Source organism: Aethalodelphis obliquidens, unplaced genomic scaffold, assembly GCF_003676395.1.
Source record: "Aethalodelphis obliquidens isolate GAN/ISIS:26980383/991018 unplaced genomic scaffold, ASM367639v1 scaffold36, whole genome shotgun sequence".
Taxonomy (NCBI): domain Eukaryota; kingdom Metazoa; phylum Chordata; class Mammalia; order Artiodactyla; family Delphinidae; genus Aethalodelphis; species Aethalodelphis obliquidens.
Window position 1 is genome coordinate 10,520,389 of NW_020837980.1, and position 21,052 is coordinate 10,541,440.

General features: G+C 40.0%; 1 protein-coding gene across 4 annotated transcripts in view; it reads left to right on the forward strand.

The window, feature by feature from the left end:
* Positions 1 to 21,052, forward strand: part of ST8SIA1 (ST8 alpha-N-acetyl-neuraminide alpha-2,8-sialyltransferase 1) — a 149,971-nt gene that overhangs the window by 43,967 nt on the left and 84,952 nt on the right. For all 4 annotated transcript variants that reach the window (XM_027129442.1, XM_027129446.1, XM_027129445.1 and 1 more), the window contains exon 2: positions 13,756 to 13,900. In XM_027129442.1, coding sequence (XP_026985243.1) covers positions 13,756 to 13,900 — 145 coding nt within the window. The remainder of the gene's footprint in view (positions 1 to 13,755; positions 13,901 to 21,052) is intronic.

Below are 21,052 nucleotides of genomic sequence, written 5' to 3' on the forward strand. Positions count from 1 at the left end.
GTGATATTTCTATACATTTAAAAATGATCACCGTGGTAAGTCTTGTTACCATCTGTCACTATACAAAGATATTACATAATTATTGACTATATTCTCCACACTGTACATTATTTTAAAATTTTTTTAATTGAAGTATAGTTGATTTACAATGTTGTTTTAGTTTCAGGTGTACAGCAAGCTGATTCAGATATATATATATATTCTTTTTCAAATTCTTTTCCCTCATACGTTATTACAAAATATTGAGTATAGTTCCCTGTGCTGTACAGTAGGTCCTTGTTGGTTATCTATTTTATGTATAGTAGCCCCACACTGTACATTTCATACCTGTGACATTTATTTTGTAACTGAAAGTGTGTACATCTTAATCTCCCTCACCTATTTCTCTCTTCTGCTGACCCCCTTTCCCCTCTGGCAACCACCTGTTTGTTCTCCATATCTATGAGTCTGTTTCTATTTAGTTATGTTTGTTCATTTGTTTTGTTTTTTATATTCCATATATAATTGAAATAATACAGTATTGTCTTTCTCTGTCTGACTGGTTTCACTTAGCATAGTACCCTCTAGGTTCATCCATGTTCTCACTAATGGCAAGATTTCATTCTCTTTTATGGCTGAGTAATATTCCATTGTATAAATACAGCATATCTTCTTCATCCATTTATCCATCAATGGGAACTTAGTTGCTTCCATATCTTGGCTACTGTAAATAAGACTGCAGTGAACATAAGGGTGCATATATCTTTTAGAATTAGTGTTTTCATTTTCTTCGAATAAATGCCCAGGAGTGGAATTGCTGGATCATATGGTAGTTCTATTTTTAATTTTTTGAGGAATCTCCATACTGTTTTCCATAGTGGCTGCACCAATTTATATCCCCATCAACAGTGCACGAGGGTTCCATTTTCTTCGTATCCTTGCCAGCACTTGCTATTTGTTGTATCTTTGATGATAGCCATCCTGACGGGTTTGAGGTGATATCACATTGTGGTTTTGATTTGCATTTCCCTGACAATTAGTGATGTTGAGCATCTTTTCATGTGCCTGTTGGCCATCTGTATGTCTTCTTTGTCAAAATGTCTATTTGGGTCCTTTGCCCATTTTTTAATTGGGTTTTTTTTTTTTTTGATGTTGAGTTGTATGTGTTCTTTGTGTACTTTGGATATCAACCCCTTATTAAATATATTGTTTGAAAATATCTTCTACCATTCAATAGGCTGACTTTTTGTTTCACTGATAGTTTCCTTTGCTATGCAAAGCTTTTTTTTTTTTTTTTTTTTTTAGTGTGCTGTAGTTCCATTTGCTTATTTTGGCTTTTGTTTCCCTTGTGTGAGGAAATACTGCTCAAGACTGGTATCAAAGTGTTTACTGCCTGTTTTCTTCTAGTTGTTTTTTGGTTTTGAGTCTTACATTTAAGTCTTTAATCCATTTGTACTTTATTTTTATATATGGTGTGAGAAAATAGTCCAGTTTGATTCTTTTACGTGTAACTGTCCAGTTTTCCCAACACCATTTAATGAAGAGGCTGTCTTTTCCCCATTGTATATTCTTGCCTCCTTTGTCATGACTAATTGATGATATAACTGTGGGTTAATGTTTGAGCTCTCTATTCTGTTCCATAGATCTATGTGCCTGTTTTTGTGTCAGTGCAAAACAGTTTTGATTACTGCAGCTTTGTAGTATAGTTTGAAGTGAGGGAGTGTGATACCTCCAGCTTTGTTCTCTTTTCTCAAGATTGCATTGGCTGTTCAGGATCTTTTGTATTTCCATACAAATTTTAGAGGTATTTGTTCTAGTTCTGTGAAAAATGCCATTGGTGTTTTGATAGGGGTTACATTGAGTCTGTAGATTGCCTTGGGGTGTATGGTCATTTTAACATTATGAATTCTTCCAATCCATGAACATGGTATATCTCTTAATTTGTGTCATCTTCAACTTCTTTCATCAGAGTCTTATAATTTTCCAAGTACAGGTCGTTTATCTCCGTAGCTAGATTTATTCTCAGGTATTTTATTCTTTTTGATATGATTGTAAATGGGACTTTTTTCTTAATTTCTCTTTCTGATAATTTATTGTTAGTTTTTAGAAACCCAACAGATTTTCGTATATTACTTTTGTATCCTGCAACTTTGCCGAATTCTTTGATGAGTTCTATTAGTTTTTTGGTGATGTCTTTAGGATTTTTTATGTATAGTATCATGTCCTCTGCAAACAGTGACAGTTTTACTTCTTCCTTTTCAACTTGGATTCCTTTGATTTTCTTTTTTTCTTGTCTGATTGCTGTGGCTAGGACTTCCAATACTGTGTTGACTAAAGGTGGCAAGAGTGGACATTCTTGTCTTGTTCCTGGTCTTAGGGGAAATGCTTTCAGCTGTCCACCATTGAGTGTGATGTTAACAGTGGTTTTGTCATATATGGCCTTTATTATTTTGAGATATGTTCCTTCCATACCCACTTTGTGGAGAGTTTTTATCATAAATAAATGTTGAATTTTGTCAAAAGCATCTATTGAGATGATCATATGATTTTTATTCTTCAGTTTGTTAGTGTGGTGTATCACATTGATTGATTTGTAGATATTGAACCATCCTTGCATCCCTGGGATAAATCCCAACTGATACATTAAAAGGAGTATGATCCTTTTAATGTATTGTTGGATTCCGTTTGCTAATATTTTGTTGAAGATTTTTGCACCTACATTCATCAGTGATATTAAAAATCTGCAATTTCTTTATTTGTGATATCTTTGGTTTCAGTATCAGGGTGATGCTGGCCTCATAGGATGAGTTTGAAAGTGTTCTTCTGTAATTTTTTTGGAACGATTTGAGAAGAATAGGTGTTAACTCTTCTATAAATGTTTGGTAGAATTCAACAAACAATCTGGTCCTGGACTTTTGTTTGTTGGGGTTTTAAAATTACTGATTCAGTTTCAGTACTGTTAATTGGTCTGTTCATATTGTTTATTTCTTCCAGGTTTAGTCTTGGGAGATTGTACATTTCTAGGCATTTTTCTATTTCTTCTAGGTTGTCCATTTTACTGGCCTATAATTGTTCATAGTAATCTCTTATGATCCTTTGTATTTCTGTGGTGTCAGTTGTAACTTCTTTTTCATTTCTAATTTTAATTGTTTGGTCCTTCTTTTTTTCTTGATGAGTCTGGCTAAATATTTATTAATTTTGTTTATCTTTCCAAGAGTCAGCTCTTAGTTTCATTGATCTTTTCTGTTGTTTTTATTTTTTAGTCCCCAGTTCATTTATTTCTGCTGTGATCTTTATGACTTATTTCCTTCCACTAACTTTGCATTTTGTTTATTCTTCTTTTTCTTGTTCCCTTAGGTGTAAGATTAAGTTGTTTACTTGAGATTTTTCTCATTTCCTCACGTAGGCTTTATTGCTATAAACTGCCTCTTAAAACTGCTTTTTCTGTGTCCCATAGATTTTGAAAATCATTGTTTTTTTGTTTTCATTTGTCTCCAGGCACTTTTTTATTTCCTCTTTGATTTTTTTCAGTGACCAATTGCTTGTTTAATAGTATATTGTTTAGCCTCCAACTGTTTGTGTTTTTTGCAGTGTTTTTCTTGTAGTTGATTTCTAGTTTCATAGTTGTTGGGAAAGATACATGATGTAATCCCAATCTTCTTAAATTTACTAAGACTTGTTATGTGGCATAGCATGTGATCTATCCTGGAGAATGTTCCATTTTCACTTGAAAGCAATGTTTATTCTGCTGCTTTTGGATGGAATGTTCTATGTATATCTGTTAAGTTCATCTGGTCTAATGTGTGGTTCAGCTGAATAGAGTTCCCATATTTAAAACATAATTTCTCTTAGTGCTATTCAGGAACATCATTAACCATGATTACATAAAGAAATCCCTGCTGCATCCCCCTTTACCGTGTAAACTTGTGCATTGGAGAAACAGCTCAATTGTAAATCAGTGTAACTCGTGATTTGAGTGGCAGATTTGGCATCTGCCACTTGGGCAGAAGTTTAAAACTCAGTATACTGAGTGTGGTGGTTTACGTGGGTACTGGTGCTTCTGATCTAGACCTCATTTTCAAAACCTCATGTTCTCATGGATGACTGCCCACTTATTTCTCTGAGGGGATGCACTTGCCCCTTCCCTATGCTCCTACCCAAGCCTCCAAAAGTGAATTTGTTGCATTCCTCCAAACCCATGTTTTTAAGTTTCATACCACTAAAAATATATTATCCAAATTTGGTATATATCCATTTAGCTGTTTTGTCATGATCCTGATAAGAGACCAAGAGAGAAATATCTTTATTCATAAAATTAAACATATACAACAGGAAAATTTTCTTTGTCTTTCAAATCCTTCCATTCTTCAAAAGAGGGGAAAAAAATCCAAAAGGAGTATGTATAATTGGTCTTTTCATACCTAAGTTTGATGTTAAATGATTAGAAAGGGAGTCAAAATTAGAGGGCTTCATCAAGTGAAGTTTCTCAGGATAAGAGAGAGAGGTGATGGAGAAAAGGCTGGCTTTGGGGATGGTTAGAGGAAATGATAGAATTGTATCCAGGGAAAAGACAGATACTCACTGGGAGACTTTAAGAAGTTTTTGTGGTGTGGTGACCCAACCCCCTCCATTACAATTTCAGGAAAATCCAAATGTCTTTGTGTGATTTTGGAGTTGGATTTATCCTTGAGGGTCTATGGATGATGCCACAAGAAGTTTGATGGTGAGGGCAGATTCTACTCTTTTCACTGGAGTAAAAACCACATGTGCGCAGTCCTGCATGATCCTCTCCCTGCGACCCGCCTTCCCCGCACCATGCCACACTCTCCTTACTCTAGCTTCGCTGGTTTTCTCCATGTTCTTTGAACATACCAGGGTCACTCCTGCCTTAAGGCTTTTGTACTTGTTTGTTCTCCCTGAATGCTTTTCTCTGGGATAGCCTGGATATCTATATTGCTTACTTCCTTACCTCCTTCTGAGTAAACTCAAACGTCACCTACCCCGTGAGGACTTACCCAGCCTCCTGTTGAAAATTACACCCCCACCCCTTACTCACATACTTCATCTTTTGTCTGTCTTCTCCATTAGAATTTAAGAGGGCAAAGTATTCCAGGCTCTCCTTCTCCTGGCCCCCATTCTGTCCCTAGTGCCTGGAACAACACTGGGCACATAGAAAGTTCTCAATAAATACTTATTGAGTGAATCAAATAATGAGCACTGTTCAAAGGAGCCCAGTCAGTTTCAGTTACCAAAAAAGCAAACCGGTGATTCTCAAAGGATAACACTAGATCTTTTCTAGTTGTATAGACAGATAAGCATAAGTAGGAAGACTGCAGGTAAGTGCTTATTGAAATCCTTCCTGGAAAAATTTATGCTCTTCAATTCAAACAATCAAGTGTACTTGTTAAGTACACTACAAAACAAATATGTGTTAGGGAAAACCAGATCATCTTTGAAATACTTGTTTTCCAAAAGTTTCTCCTGTAAGTCTGCTCTGCCTGTGGGAGAGAAATGCAAATTACACGGGGCACAGATCGACCTCTCTTTGGAATACTTTTTCCTTGTAATACAGTCATTTCAAATGTGAAGAATAAAATGCCACTAAATAAAAGATTACTTGCTGTCTTAAGTAGTATGCAAGAGTTGTTTTTCTCTGTTTCTGTAGTCCTGGCAAATGATCCAGAGATTAATCTTTGAAAAGCCTTTTTTATTATATCTGTAGAAAACATTATTTTAAGTGATAATCTCATGAAACTAATTCGCCTCCATACCATTCAAGGGAGTTTTACAGAGAAATAAGGTGAATACAAATCTCTACCCTGTATCGAGTGTGTATTTTGAATCTCTTAGGTCAGGGATGTAAGCCATTGAGGGGACAATACTGTGGACAGAGGGTGTGGCCTTTGCCACAGAGATGGTATTGTCACCACCTGCTCCCAAGTCTCCTACAGGCAGGGCCCTGCTGTTCATTCACTTCAGAGCAGCTTCTGCTAGTGCTTGTTCTAGATCCTGGGCCCTCAGTCAACTGTGACTCCTGACTTTTATACTTGCTTCAAAATGGGTGATTTAAGACAAAGATTCCTTTAAGTTAGGGTGAAAACCAACTTCAGGATGGTACAAACCCTACCTGCCATAATCTCTGTGAAATCTGCCGTTTCCATATTTAGAATAAGGAATTTCTCACCAGATTCTTCACTTAAAGAAGAGCCCTCTGTTTATCTTCTACTCTTAATGGAGTGAACGTATAATTTATCATCCAAATAGGGACATGTTTGGGAATGGAAGGGGCGAGGTAACTATTAATAGTTGTATCTGGGCAACAGTCATAACCTAGGATGGTGGGAGGCAAGCAGAATCGAATGGTGCCTGAATATGAAGGAGAATGAAATGAATACTTATTGAAACCATACAATGTGCTAAGGACTTTATATATATTATCCTCTGATGTGGTATGTGGGCATGTTTTCAACAGTGGATCTGGAGTTACATTAACCAAGGAGTTGACATATACTAGTCTAACAGGAATTTTAGGAACTTAACTCAGGACGGTTTACAACAAGAGCTATCGATTGAACTGTCTGGAGGAAACGCGTTAGATATACATTTTGGCCAAAAGTCAAATGTTAAAATCGGTACTTGACTGAAGTCAGGCATCGCTAGACTAGAAAGAATTTTTTGGAGGCAAGATGAAACCTGAAAACTTGTCTAAAATTTTATAAGTTAAACTTTGAAAGTTTGGCACTGGTGAAGGAAACAGAATTTATCAGTACCATCCGCTGATGGACCGCTCCTGTGGTGCCTGTGCTGCAGGCCTGCGATCCAAAAGGGAGGCTCGCTGTAATCACACTAATGTTTAGTGCACAGTGTAAGGAACTTGGGATTCACCACTCAGCAGATCTTCAAAATCCTGGATCTGCTACTACTGAAAATGTTTACCCACCTATAGCAGTTATTTTGACAAGAGTCTTTTGTCTGTTGGTGTCCATAGACTGCAAGTGTAAGGAATTTACTTCTTCAATTTGAATTTTGATGAGTGAGGACAAAATGTGCGTTGAGGTTCTGTAACATGTTCTTCTTTTCTTCCAACTTGTAATTTGTTCATCCAGTTGATCAACATTTATTAAGCACCAATTCAGTGTCTTAGCCACCATTTAAGGGGATGGGGACAGAACAGTGAACAGAAGACAAAAGTCTTTGCCCTCATGGAGTTTAAATTCTGGGATTTGGGGAGACAGACAATAAAAGTATAGATAAAACATATAGCATATAAATAGCATAAGTGCTATTAAGAAGAATAAAGCAGTTAAGGATATGAGGAACTTTCTATTATGACTGGGTCATGATGATTTTTCATGGTGTTGTTTATAGGGTTTTCTATTCTCATGAAATTTTTAGGGGCAGATTTGGTGTTTAACTATTAATCCCACATATGAAGAGTTCCCAACTAGGACTTTTTTTTTCCCCTGAGCAACTCATTGTCTAAATGGAATTAAATAACTGAAAATTAAATAAAGTTCTTAGGGTTATGTGTTTAATTTTTTTTTTTTTTTTTTTGCGTTATGCGGGCCTCTCACTGTTGTGGCCTCTCCCATTGCGGAGCACAGGCTCCGGACGCGCAGGCTCAGCGGCCCAGCCGCTCCACACGTGGGATTCTCCCGGACCGGGGCACGAACCCGTGTCCCCTGCATCGGCAGGCGGACTCTCAACCACTGCGCCACCAGGGAAGCCCCGTGTTTAATATTTTTAATGCTAGTATATCAACTAATTCTACAAAGATTAGAATTTTCATGTAATCTCAACTCTGTTATTCTTCCTTATATTATTGCTTAAAATTTTATATATATTTGTTGGTAAAAAAATGACGCAGTATTTTTCCTAAGGTTTTATGCTAAGCACACTTAATATTTCCTTTAACTGACAATTTATTCTCCTCTGTAGTTGAAGATCCTTCATAATTTTTATACATAAAATTAATAACTTTCACAATAAGTTTATTATTGCAACATTTTCCTTTTGAAGTATTAAAGATACATTTATATTTCACCTGATGGATAGAAATTCAACATAGAAAGCATATAAGGAGATTTTTCACTCCATCTACTTCTAGGCTGCCTATCAGAATTTTAAATTACACATTCAGTTGTAAACAGCAAACTCTAGTGACATTCCCTGTTTATGTTACTAACATCAACACCCTATTTAGATACGATGGTGAAGGAAATGATCACACAAGCGTTTGTCACATACGTGTACAAGGAGGCCAGAAATGGCATTGAGTTGGATGTTTAGCTGAGTCTAAAGCTGGAGTGTGACAGCAGAGTTTGGCCAAATACTGAGACCAAAGTGAAACTCTCCTTCACCTCCGCTTTCTCAAATTCAGTTCTTCCTCAGAAGGGGCACGATAGTGTCAGTCATTGGAGTGACAGCCTCCCAACCTCCTTCATGTCTGGTGACCAAAGTGATGAACATGGCATCCAAGAGAGTTTCAGCAAGGTTCATGCTGATACTGGGCATTATTAACTGAGTGGTTGGGTTTCCACCCTTATTTGTCTGTTTCGTTTCACCGGAACCTCAGTCTTCCTGGCACAATAAGCCAGTGAGGTCTTCTTGGCTTAGTTGATATGCATGGCTTTCACTGGGAGGGGATGAGAACCTGAGTGAGTTTTTAGCAAGTGGCTCCCAGGCTTCCCTAATACTTACCTTCATGATGCAATTATAGCATCATTTAGCAGGAGCTCTGCTGAAGCTTGAATTCACATAATAAAAAGCATTTACATTTTAACTCCAATACTCAACTCACATTTAACGGAAACATAATAATCTGCAGATTTAAACTTGAATTTAAAAATGGGTTTACTTTTTTAACTCTGTGATTTTATTGCCTGCCACAAATAATGGGCAGCATTAATGCAAAGCATGAGAAAGGGGGTGGGAACCAAATTTTCTAAACATTCTAAAAGCTGGTATGTGTCTTCTCTGCAGGGTCACCTGCAGGTTGGATGGAGGTGAAATTCAATTTTATATCTCCCAAACCTAGCACAGTGTTAGGCAAGCACTCTGTAAAAAACATTGCTACTGCTACTACCATGATTACCACTTCTACTGCTGGGAGTGCTATTTCCACTACTGCTTTTGCTTCTGTGGTTGTAGCCCATACAGCTGGTGAGCTCATGTGGGCCCTTCTCAGGCATGGGGGGTGAACATACTTCTATGTTGTGGTCCCTTTTCAGCCACCCTCCAGACATGCGCATGGCAGAAAGGAGATGGGAAGGCACTCTGGATGGAGGGAAAAGTCCAAAAGTTTCTAAGAAAAGCACTCCCATATTGCAAATGGTGCTATGATTATTTTGAATTTGCTGTAACTCTTAGATTTTTAAAAGTCTTTGTACACATGTGACACTTTCTATTTTCTGTCGAGTATTTGGTTTTCCCACTCAGGGTATGATTGCCCTGAGCATGATGAAGCTGAGGGAAAACATGTGAATTTGAGTCCATCTAACACACATTTAATCAATAATTAAGCAAACATTTATTAACCTCATGAACTTTTTTCCCCCACATCTTTATTGCAGTATAATTGCTTTACAATGTTGTATTAGTTTCTCCTGTACAACAAAGTGAATCAGCTCTATGTATACGTATATCCCCATATCCCCTTCCTCTTGAGCCTCCCTCCCCACCCCCCATCCCATCCCTCTAGGTCATCACAAAGCATCGAGTTGATCTCCCTGTGCTATGCGGCTGCTTCCCACTAGCTATCTATTTTACATTTGGTAGTGTATATATGTCAATGCTACTCTCTCACTTCGTCCCAGCTTCCCCTTCCCGCTCTGTCCTCAAGTCTGTTCTCTACGTCTGCATCTTTATTCCTGCCCTGCCACTAGGTTCATCAGTACTGTTTTTTAATAGATTCCATATATATGCGTTAGCATATGGTATTTGTTTTTCTCTTTCTGACTTACTTCACTCTGTATGACAGACTCTAGGTCCATCCACCTCACTACAAATAACTCAATTTCGTTCCTTTTTATGGCTGAGTAATATTCCATTGTATATATGTGCCACACCTTGTTTATCCATTCATCTGTTGATGGACATTTAGGTTGCATCCATGTCCTCGCTATTGTAAACAGTGCTGCAATGAACATTGTGGTACATGTATCTTTTTGAATTATGGTTTTCTCAGGGTATATGCCCAGTAGTGGGATTGCTGGATCATATGGTAATTCTATTTTTAGTTTTTTAAGGAACCTCCATATTGTTCTACATAGAGGCTGTAATCAGTTTACATTCCCACCAACAGTGCAGGAACCTCATGAACTTGACTTGAACAGGTCTCTTGCTCTGAGCTTCAGTTCCATTGTCTGTAAGTTTAAGGTAATGTAATCAGCTCTATCTTAGTTTTTTGGGGGATGAATAGAGGAAGCCAGTGCAAAGTGATATGTAAGCTGCTAGCTTAATAAAGATTAAATGGGGTGTCATTATATGGCTGGGACAAATTTTTCTTCTGAATTTCCTGTAGCACTTTGTGCTCAATAGCAAGTTTAGTTTGGTTTGGAAGTGAGAGCTGTGGTCCGGCTGGAAGTAAGTACCAGATATGAAGTAAAAAGACCTGGGAGCAAAATCATGCCCTACCACCTCACTAGTGACGTGCCCCAAGTTAAATTACTGAAAAAAAGAATCCTAAAGCTGTGTAGCTCCAAGGTCACTCACTGTGAGAATTAAGTGGGAAAAGATCTAGGAAGGCACCTGGTGTGTTGCAGGTGTTTGGCTGGTGTTTGGAAAGCATTCCTTCAGGAAAGAGAAAGGTAAGGGTGAGTCAAAATGGTCCTGAACAGGCAGCATGCAGAGAGGAAAAAGCATGTCCCGTGATGGCCCTAATACATTTCCTCAGATGTGAATTAGGAATAATAATGATAATAATTCCCTTAATTATCTCTTAGGGTTACTGTAAGGACTAAAAGTGGTAAGATATCACCAGAAATGGAATAGGGGCTCAAAAATTTACTCACCCCCAAAAGTTGAGAGTCATGCTTAAGATAATTCTCCTCGTTTTTAAAGACAGTCTTAAGCCATGTCTAGTTCTATGTTGACTGACTATAGTACCTAGGATGGTTTTTTGAGAAGATGTAGGCAATTCACTATAAAACTTTCCTGCCTCTGTTCAGGCTGCCTTTTGGGTAATGAAACACAATAAAAATTACCAAAGATGGAGGAGGCAAGGAAAGAGCAGCTGATGGAATGATGACGTAGAAGCAAGAGGGACGCACATTCTAGCAACTTTGAAAGATGAAGGCCATTTTCCCGAGCCCCTCTCCCCTGTCCTTTCTGCTGAAACTTTTGTGAAGGGGAAGCCAGCCAGAAAGTACCAGAGAAAGCACCAGGTGTTGGGAAGAGTTCCAGGCACTGACCCGATTTATTCATCTCTGCAACGAGGTCAGACTTGTACTACATGCTTCACCTGTGCATTCTCAGGGAATTCTCAAGAACAGTCTCTGAGGCCGTTTCTGAAGCCCAGTAACATTCCTGGGTTATGGAGTCAGTAAGTGGCAGAGCCGATAGTTGAACCCAAGTACAGTTGCCCCCAAATCCTCATCCTCAGATTCTGCCTCTGAGGATTCAACCAATGGGTAGATGGAAAGTATTTGGAAAAATGAAAACTTCCAGAAAGTTCTAAAAAGCAAAACTTGCATTTGCCTCACACTGGCCACTATTTACATGGCATTTGCATTGTAGTTATAGCTATTTACATAACACACTGCATTAGGTAGTGCACTAAAAAGTAATCTAGAGATGATTTAAGGTACATGGGAGAAATTGTGTAGGTTGTCTGCAAACACTGTGCCATTTTATATAAGGGACTGAGCATCCATGGGGTTTGGTATGGGGGGGTGTCCTGGAACCAACCTCGAGGAGACCAGGGATGACTGTACTCTAGTTCCTCATCCCGTCAGATCTAAGCTTGGGTACCACTCGTGGCCAAAGATATCTGAGCAAGCAGGTCTATTTAGGGGCGCCATTCAGAAGTGGTGTATGTCAGCGATTTGTCTTATTGGTCCTTCTAGAAGTGGGACTGGGCAATGAGTTCTTTTACTCCTGAAGGCTCAGTGAGGAAATGGAATTGGTTTCTGACAGGCTTTGAATTCGAGGAGAATGTGAAGCTTAGCCTATGGAATAGTAACATGGCCACCACGTGAGGGGCAAGCAGAGGAGCGTCAGCGAGGCAGCCCAGGACAAGGGGAGGAGACCCAGGAGACCCTGGTGTTTCAGACACAAAGAGAGTGAGGAGACCTTCGCCAAGTCCCGGTGCTCAGCTGTGTCCCACACTTCTGAGAGATCGGACAAAATGAGAACCGGAAAGGCCCGCAATTTACCAGTTGAAAGGCAGGTTGCTTCACCGGTGCCTGAAATCACATCCTTCATCTCATTCTGTTTCTATTTAAAAGGATTTCCCAGGGGTGGTTCTTTGATCATGCCCTCAGTTTGGGGGGACGTGCACCCTCTTTGGGGCTCCTCTGCATATTCCCTACTCCGTACAGGTCACGTAAAGTCCGTGGTCCCCAAATGTAACCATCTGATTGTTAAATCACCATGAAGATGCATTAGCCATCCAAGCCTTTTCTGCTCCTGGAGGTTTAAATCCATCAATCTGTAATTATAATGATTATTTTTGCCTTTGGACATATTTCAACTGCATGTGAGAGCTGATGTTTTTCTTTCTTTTTGTTTAGTTATATCAGTTTCAGGAGTACAGCATTATAATTTAACATCTGCATACACTACAAATTGATCACCACCATGTGTCTAGTTACCATCCATCAGCAGACAGTTGACCCCTTCACCCAATTTCTCCCACCCTCCAACCTCCTTCCCTTCTGGTAACCACTCATCTGGTCTCTGCAACTATGAGTTTGTTTTTGTTTTGTTTTGTTTTCTTAGATTCTGCATATGAGTGAAATCAGACAGTCTTTCTCATCTGATTTATGTCACTTAGCATAATACCTTCAAGGGTCATACACGTTGTCAAAAATGGCAGGATTTCATTCTTTTTCATGCCTGAGTAGTATTCCGTGGTGTATATATACCACATCTTCTTTACCATTCATTCATAAATGGACACTTAGGTTGATTTTATATCTTGGCTAGTGTAAATACAGTTGACCTTTGAACAACATGGGCTTGAACTGCACAGGTTCACTTATACATGGACTTTTTCAATAAATACATACAGTACTGCACAATCTGAGGTTGGTTGAATCCGTGGAGGCAGAACTTCAGATACAGAGGGTCGATTATGGGACTTGAGCCTCTGTGGATTTTGGTATCTGAGGCAGGTCCTGGAACCAATTCCCTGCAGATACCCAGGGACAACTGTAATGCTGCTGTGAACATGGGGGTGCATATACCTTTTCCAATGAGTGTTTTTGTGTTCTTTTGTGTGATAAATACCCAGAAGTGGAATAGCTGGGTCACATGGTGTTTCTAGTCTTAATTTTTTGAGGGGTCTCCATACTGTTTTCCATAGTGCCTGAACCAATTTACAGTCCTACCAGCTGACGTGTTTTTTTTTAACTTTTTAAAAATTATGAAATATTCCAGTCATGCATTCTGATGGCTGAAAGAATGAATTAATAGTAGTCTAATCACCCTGGAGACACAGATGCTTTTGTGAGCTGGCACTGAAGTAAGGCTGCACATCTCTGTGGGAATGACAAGTGAATGAGTCTGCTGCTCACTTAACCTGCTGTTCTTTTCTTTCTCTGTTTTCTCTCCTAGGAAACAGATGGAAGACTGCTGTGACCCCGCCCATCTCTTTGCTATGACTAAAATGAATTCCCCCATGGGGAAGAGCATGTGGTACGATGGGGAGTTTTTATACTCATTCACCATTGACAATTCAACTTATTCTCTCTTCCCCCAGGTTAGTACAGAGTTTGTTGCCTTTCAATATAGTCTCTTCTATGTCTTGATATCATAGGAAAGGGATAATTGATTTTGCCTAACTAATCAGATCTACTTCTTTTCATCTTCTTACTTTTCTGAATTAGAAATGCTTCCCTTTATACTGTCATTTTTTCGTGATGCAGGGGCAGCAGTAGGATATTACAGAGTAACAGATTTCCTAGCCCTTCTGATGTGAGTCATATGAGACTGAAGAAAGCAAGCAGAGAAGGAAGCAAGATCAGGGAATTGTGGAATTCCAGTGCTTTGAGGTTGGCTCTGGTATGATCTTGAAGATTTGCAACACTGGAATGTTTTCTTAGGGCTGATACTCAGGGAGTGGGGACCATATGGTCAGAAGTTGCTTCTTAGAGTTTGTGAATCTTAACCCTGTGGTTAGATTACTGCTATGAAGTGTAGGAGTGGTGGAGATGGAGAGAAAGTATTTGACCACTTTTTGAAGTGGTCTGAATCAAGCTTTGCTTCCTTAATGTTTTTCTTTGTGGTTTCCTAAGCATTGAAATCAAATGTTTTACTAAAATATATCTATGTAGCTAGTGGAGGGAAAAAGGAAGTCTTTATTTCTAGGGAGCCGTAGTTGGAGATGGGAAGTGGATCTTAGGTGAAATTGCCGTTAGGGAGAAATTGAGAAATGAATGTCGGCTTCCCCACGTCTTCACGCTACTCTTGGTTTGGCCAGATGCTTGTGCAGAAAGAGAATTCATGGTCAGAGGTGGAAAACATATATCTGTATTAATAGCAAAGATTCTACAGAGGAGGCATCTTATAAAGTTGGAGGCACAGGCAGTACCAGATCCAAAGTCACATGGTCTGTGAAATAGCTCCCATTTGCTAGTTCATTCTTAGGTGTTTTCATCCAATTTAACGGTTTTAGAGTATGTATAATGATACAGTTGAAAAACTTTATTTTAAAATAGGAAATAGAAGGTTTAATTCATGGCCAGCATCCTTGTGCTTTTTCTCTCTTCTTCATTTGCCCTTGGGAGCCTTCCTTATGTCAAAGCAAACGATTAACAGTCATAAAATGTAGAATTGAATTTTGTCTCCATCTCTTCCTAACTAAATGCCTTGCTAAGTCACCTAACTCTTCTGAGGTTCAGCTTTCTCATTTGTGCAGTGGCGAGAGCAGTCCCTGTCCACTCACAGAGTTGAGGTCAAGGACATGTCATATAATGCATGTCCAGGTATGCTGCAAACTACAAAGCCTTATGTAAATGTTTTAGGTTGATTAATGTTGTCCTGGTTCATATACTGCATCTTTAGACTGAGGAATGAAGAGTATAATTGCATTAGTCAGAAATCTTCCTAGGCGTTTTTTTTTTTTTTTTTTCGGTACGCGGGCTTCTCACTGTTGTGGCCTCTCCCGTTACAGAGCACAGGCTCCGGATGTGCAGGCTCAGCGGTCATGGCTCACGGGCTCAGACGCTCCATGGCATGTGGGATCCTCCCGGACCAGGGCACAAACCCGTGTCCCCTTCATCGGCAGGCGGACTCTCAACCACTGTGCCACCAGGGAAGCCCTTCCTAGGTGTTTTTAGCAGAAGGATATTTCATGTTGGGCATTAGGCACTTAAAAAATCGTTAGGCGAATAGAGGAGTTGGAGTCAAGAGGTGGCTCCTGGAATTACTTAGCCCAAGAACTTTACTGCCATAACTGTGGTTTAGGGATTAGAAAACCACCGTGGCCACTGCCATTGGCAGAAACAGGGCCAGGAAGATGGGTTTCAACTCACCTCCTCCCTCCAAACCTCCCTCAAGTGCATCTAGTGGGTAAGGTTAATTTACATCCAGAACACTAGTTGCAAAGAAGTCCAGGAGGGGCAGTTTTTAAAGCAATCCAGCTTTAGCAGGAAGCTAGAAAAAGGGTGGAATTGAGGTTGAGTAAGCCCATTCACAGCATCTTCTTTGTACAAATACTGATATCAACTTGCTATGAAATGAAGAAGAGATAAGGAAGCAATCTCCTTTAACAGCTCATCAAATAGAAAAGATTTTAAAGAAACCCAAAATAGGATTTTATAGATGAGGACTTTCAATCATACTAACTGACTTTGTGCTAGAAAATAGGTTTGAAGAGAAGAAATGATTAAAGAAATACAAACTAACTTCCCATCTTATCCGGTAAGTTGCAGCAGTAAGATAGCAGGAAACATTTTCTTTTTCAAGTGTGTGCACATGAATTTTGTGTCTCTGTGTACCAGCTGCAAGACCAAGGAACCATCCCTGAATAATAAAGGAAAAATGCTTTTTTCTTAGAAAGTGAAAGTCATCACATCACTCTGTGTGTGCACAGTCATTACAAAGGGCTGAACCAGTTCAATGGGTAGACTTGAAAAAAGGTTACCTGTGTATTCTTCTGAAGAGATTCTGAAATGACTAACTAATTTATAGAAATCCTGGAGAATCAGTTTGCATCAAAGGGTGTCTATACCCGGGCCCTCTTATTTCTCAGTGAAAGATTTCTAGCTTGTTATCAGGAAGCTAAGTTGTCAGTTAATTGTTAGGCTTCGTTCACGCTCCCTGTGGGAAGAAAGTAGTGTGTGTTGATTGGGCAGAAATGCAGGTGAGTGAGCTGGGCTCTGTGTTGTCAGTTGAACAAAGCAGCCCTCCACTCCCTTTCAGCAAGATAATGCTAAATCACTCCTTTGCTAACTCAGATGTATAACTTTATATCACACTTTTAATTATATATTTTAATGTATTTAGTTTAATTATATATTACACTTCTCCCCTAAATGCTCCATATATGTCAGCTGTCATTATTATTGGTATTACTCCTTTGCCTATTTTAATCACTGCTTTTGTTGTTGTTGCCAAGATGCAATCCAAGATTCTCTGTGTGATGTGGAAAGTTAACAGGTCCTGAATCAAGGCTGGAGGGTCCACAAGGGCCCTAGTGAGATGCCGTATACTTTGTAATTACAGTCAGTTGCTTCTTATTTGGACCTCCTATGACTTCCCATGGCTTTATTATCAAATTTATTCAGTTCTGCCTCCTATGCAGTTATTTGCCTAACCACCTATCACAGTTTTCTAAAAGTCTGTATCTGCTGATCTCAATACCATCTTGTGAGCTTTTGAGGAAACTCATTTTTGTGCCTCGTGCAGTGCTTCACACTTAATATAGATGCTCATTTCCAGCTGCTCTCCCTGCCTATGTATGTCCCACCTGGGCTGGACCACTGCTGTGCCCTGGCTTGAACTATAGGAGACGAAGCAGGACAGTTTGATGCAGCTGTTTTCAAATGGCTCTATAAATGTATTTTGGTGAAATATTTGTTGAATATTACTAGGCATGAAGGGCCGAATTTGAATCCTCATGGAGGTTTTCTAGAATATGCAGTGCATGTGTGTGTGTGTTTGGAGGGGACAGTGTGATGGTAGGTGTTCCCACTTTGAGAATACTTGAGGATACCTCCATCCCCTAGGCTGGGATCAGTTCTTTCCTGCTCTGCCTCTCCCTTGGAAGCCTACATGGTCCCACATTTGTATATAATACCGAATAAATGCTATTTTGGCCTAAGACATATTTTTACCCAGAAAGAGCATAAATTTCCTTGGCAATGAGTGAGGGAGTAGCAGGAATGTTAGAAACCACAACTGTGTTGATATAATTTAATAAATATTTTCTTTGGTGTAATAAATACATGGTCGGCCCACCATTCTCTTACATTGTGCTGGATAGTCACGTGAAATACATCACAAACTAGACGAGTCATTTTTCCTCAAAATATCTACCCAAGGCCATATGTAAAGAATCACAAAATATCATTAATGCACCACAGACAGACATTTCCAGCTGCTCTGGTCGCCATAAACTCCCTGACATCTTCCACTTGGCGTGGACCCACAATGCCCTTGGCCCAGGGGAAACCCAGCAGGATATTTTGAAGTAGTTTTGTCAAAATGACTTTGTTAGAATGAAAATACACATTTATTTTTCACAGTAATGTGCTTAATAGAATCCTCTGAGCTCCTGGGTATTCCCGAGTCTCAGAGCAGTTTTTTTCTCCTAACGAAATTTAGATTCTACTATATAATCTACATCATTTGGTAGCTTGCTTTTTTACTTAACAATATGATTGTAATCATTTTCCAAACATATACCTTTTCAACTAGAAGGAAGCTGAGGGGACTGTTTGGTGGGCATAGATCTTTGCCAAGCCTGTGTTGGTTCATGTTGTAGACTTGTGTTTGGCTGAGACCTGACAGAGGAGCTTAACCAAACAGGTATTTGTTTATCTCAAGCAATAGTTAGGAATTAGGAGGTGAGTAGCTTAGAGCTAGATGGTGGCTACACAGCGCCATCAAGTTCCCAGGCTCCTGCTTGAACGTCTTTAGCTGGTGGCCAAGGAACCTTCTAGTTTTGATCCAGGATCCCAGTAGGACAGAGAGGAAACAGAAGAGGAAATCTGGACAGACTCCTGCTGATATGTCAGTGGCCAGGAATGAATCTCATGGCTGTGTCTAGCTTCAAGAGAGGCTGGGAAATTTCAGTATTTCAGCTGTAAGGCAAATGCACTCCATGTGCTGACCTGGACAACTGCCTGCCTTAGTTTCTTCACAGGTTATCTCACTCTGTCCTTATAGCAACTCTGTGTGGTTGTTACTCTGGTCTTCATTTCATGGGTGAAACTGAGACTGAAGAGGGTTAAATATCTTATTTACGGCTCTAGAGCTCGCAAGTGGAGGGCTGGCATGTAAAACGTGGCCTGTCTGATTTCCAAAGTATTATTATTATTATTTTAAATTAATTAATTAATTTTTGACTGCGTTGGGTCTTTGTTGCTGCATGCGGGCTTTCTCTAGTTGTGGCGACTGAGAGCTACTCTTCGTTGCAGTATGTGGGCTTCTCATTGTGGTAGCTTCTCTTGTGGAACACGGGCTCTAAGTGTGTGGGCTTCAGTAGTTGTGGCACTTGGGCTCAATAGTTGTGGCGCACGGGCTTAGTTGCTCTGTGGCATGTGGGATCTTCCCGGACCAGAGCTTGAACCTGTGTCCCCTGCAATGGCAGGAGGATTCTTAACCACTGTGCCACAAGGGAAGTCCCCCAAAGTGTTATTGTTTATTATCTTGTTTCTATTTTTTTCTTAAAAAGTCATGGGTTCTGGGGCTTCCCTGGTGGCGCAGTGGTTGAGAGTCCGCCTGCCGATGCAGGGGACATGGGTTCGTACCCCGGTCCGGGAAGATCCCACATGCCACGGAGCGGCTGGGCCCGTGAGCCATGGCCGCTGAGCCTGCGCGTCCGGAGCCTGTGCTCCTCAATGGGAGAGGCCACAACAGTGAGAGGCCCGCGTACCACAGAAAAAAAAAAAAAAAAAAAAAAGTCATGGGTTCTGGTGGATTCATTGTTAATTTTTATCACGCAATCACCTTGAAACCATTTTAAGGTTTTTGCTTCCCTTATATAAATACTCTTAGAGGAAATGGAGAAATTCTTTCATAGCTATCTGAGAGGGAAAAAAGTAGAGTACAGATATGCAGGCTCTAGGATCCTATACAGCACTGTAGTTGCCCTTTGACTTTGAGTGCCCTAGTGGCCCACTTTGGAAGGACAAATAAGACCAGTTCCAACTGGTTTCTATTTTGGTTTCTGTTAAATGGGTTCTGGACCCAAATCCAATGTGTGTGTGTGTGGAGACTATATGGAGACTTTCCCATACCACCAAGCACTTCTCACACACCAGCTGGGAGTCTTACAATTCAACTCAATTCTGACACTACCTACCCGGAGTTAGCATCAGATTCCACAGGTAAAGGACTCAGTCCCACAAGACCACGCTCCACTTCAGACATCACTCATGAGCCCAGGTTATTACTTGTACTTTTGACCAACCGGCTACAAATGGGAAGTTCCAGTGACTCCCCCCAACTCAGGATGCCAGTCGCAAATCCGAGTTGTCACCTGTACTTCTGACCGAATCAGAGGTTTCCACGACCTCCTTCTTGGGTTCTATTAGTTTGCTAGAATGGCTTACAGAACTCAGGAAACCCGTTTACTCACTAGATTACTGATTTATTACAAAGGATATTAAAGGATACAGATCAACAGCCTGATGAAGAGGCACATAGGGCGAGGTCCCCAACAAAGGAGCTTCTGTTCTCCTGGACCTTGAGGCCCTGCTTCGTGGCAAGTGGAAGCGCCCTGTTTCCCCAACCTGGAAGCTCTCTGAACCCCATCCTTTGGGTGTTTTATGGAGGCTTCATTATGTCAGCATGATGGATTAACTCCTTGACCATTGGTACTTGATTCAACCTGTAACCCCTCTCCCCTCCCTGGAGATCAGGGGGGTGGGACTGAAAGTTCCAACCCTCTGTTCATGATTGGTTCCCCTGACAACGAGCCCCCATCCTTAGATGGTTTCCAAAAGTCACTTAACATCAACCCAGATGTGGTGTGAAGGGGCTTGTTATCCATAACAAGACACCATTTTCACCTTTATGGCTCTGAAGGATTTTCAGGAACTGAGGACAAGAGACCAAATGTTATAAAAGATGTTCCCTTTGCTCTTATTGTTCAGGAAATTCCAAGGGTTTTGCGAGCTGTAAGTCAGGAACTGGGCGTGAAGACCAAATATATTTGGGAAACATATTTTTGTCATCTGAATGTTCCTTATAAATCACAGCATCGCGTCCGTGATAGAGAAATCCAGGTTCTCAAAGGAAAGCAAATTATTCTTTGCACACTGGTTCTATATTATAGAAATCCAGAACATGATCCCACTACCATTAAATAATTCAGAGCATTTACTCCTATCATCCTTGGTTAAATGGCAACGTTAGAGAAATATGTAGGGAATGGAGTCTACAGCTCTGGGTTTTAGACCTGGCTTTCTATGATGACATTTGTGATCCCAGGCAAATCATGTAACTATTCTCAGCCTGAATTTATAATTTTCAGTTCGGGACTAATAATACCTGGTGTTTGTATTTCAGTGTTATTATGAGACACCAAGTTAAAATGAGATTAGGGGTGTAAAAGTGCTTTGTAATGAATGCACTGTGCAAACATACAATAATGTTACTTTTTTTATCTGCTTAAGCATTTATGGCATGTAAGCATTTCTTAGGCATTTTGGGAACCAATGGGGAGAAAACTCTAGAAAAGTGG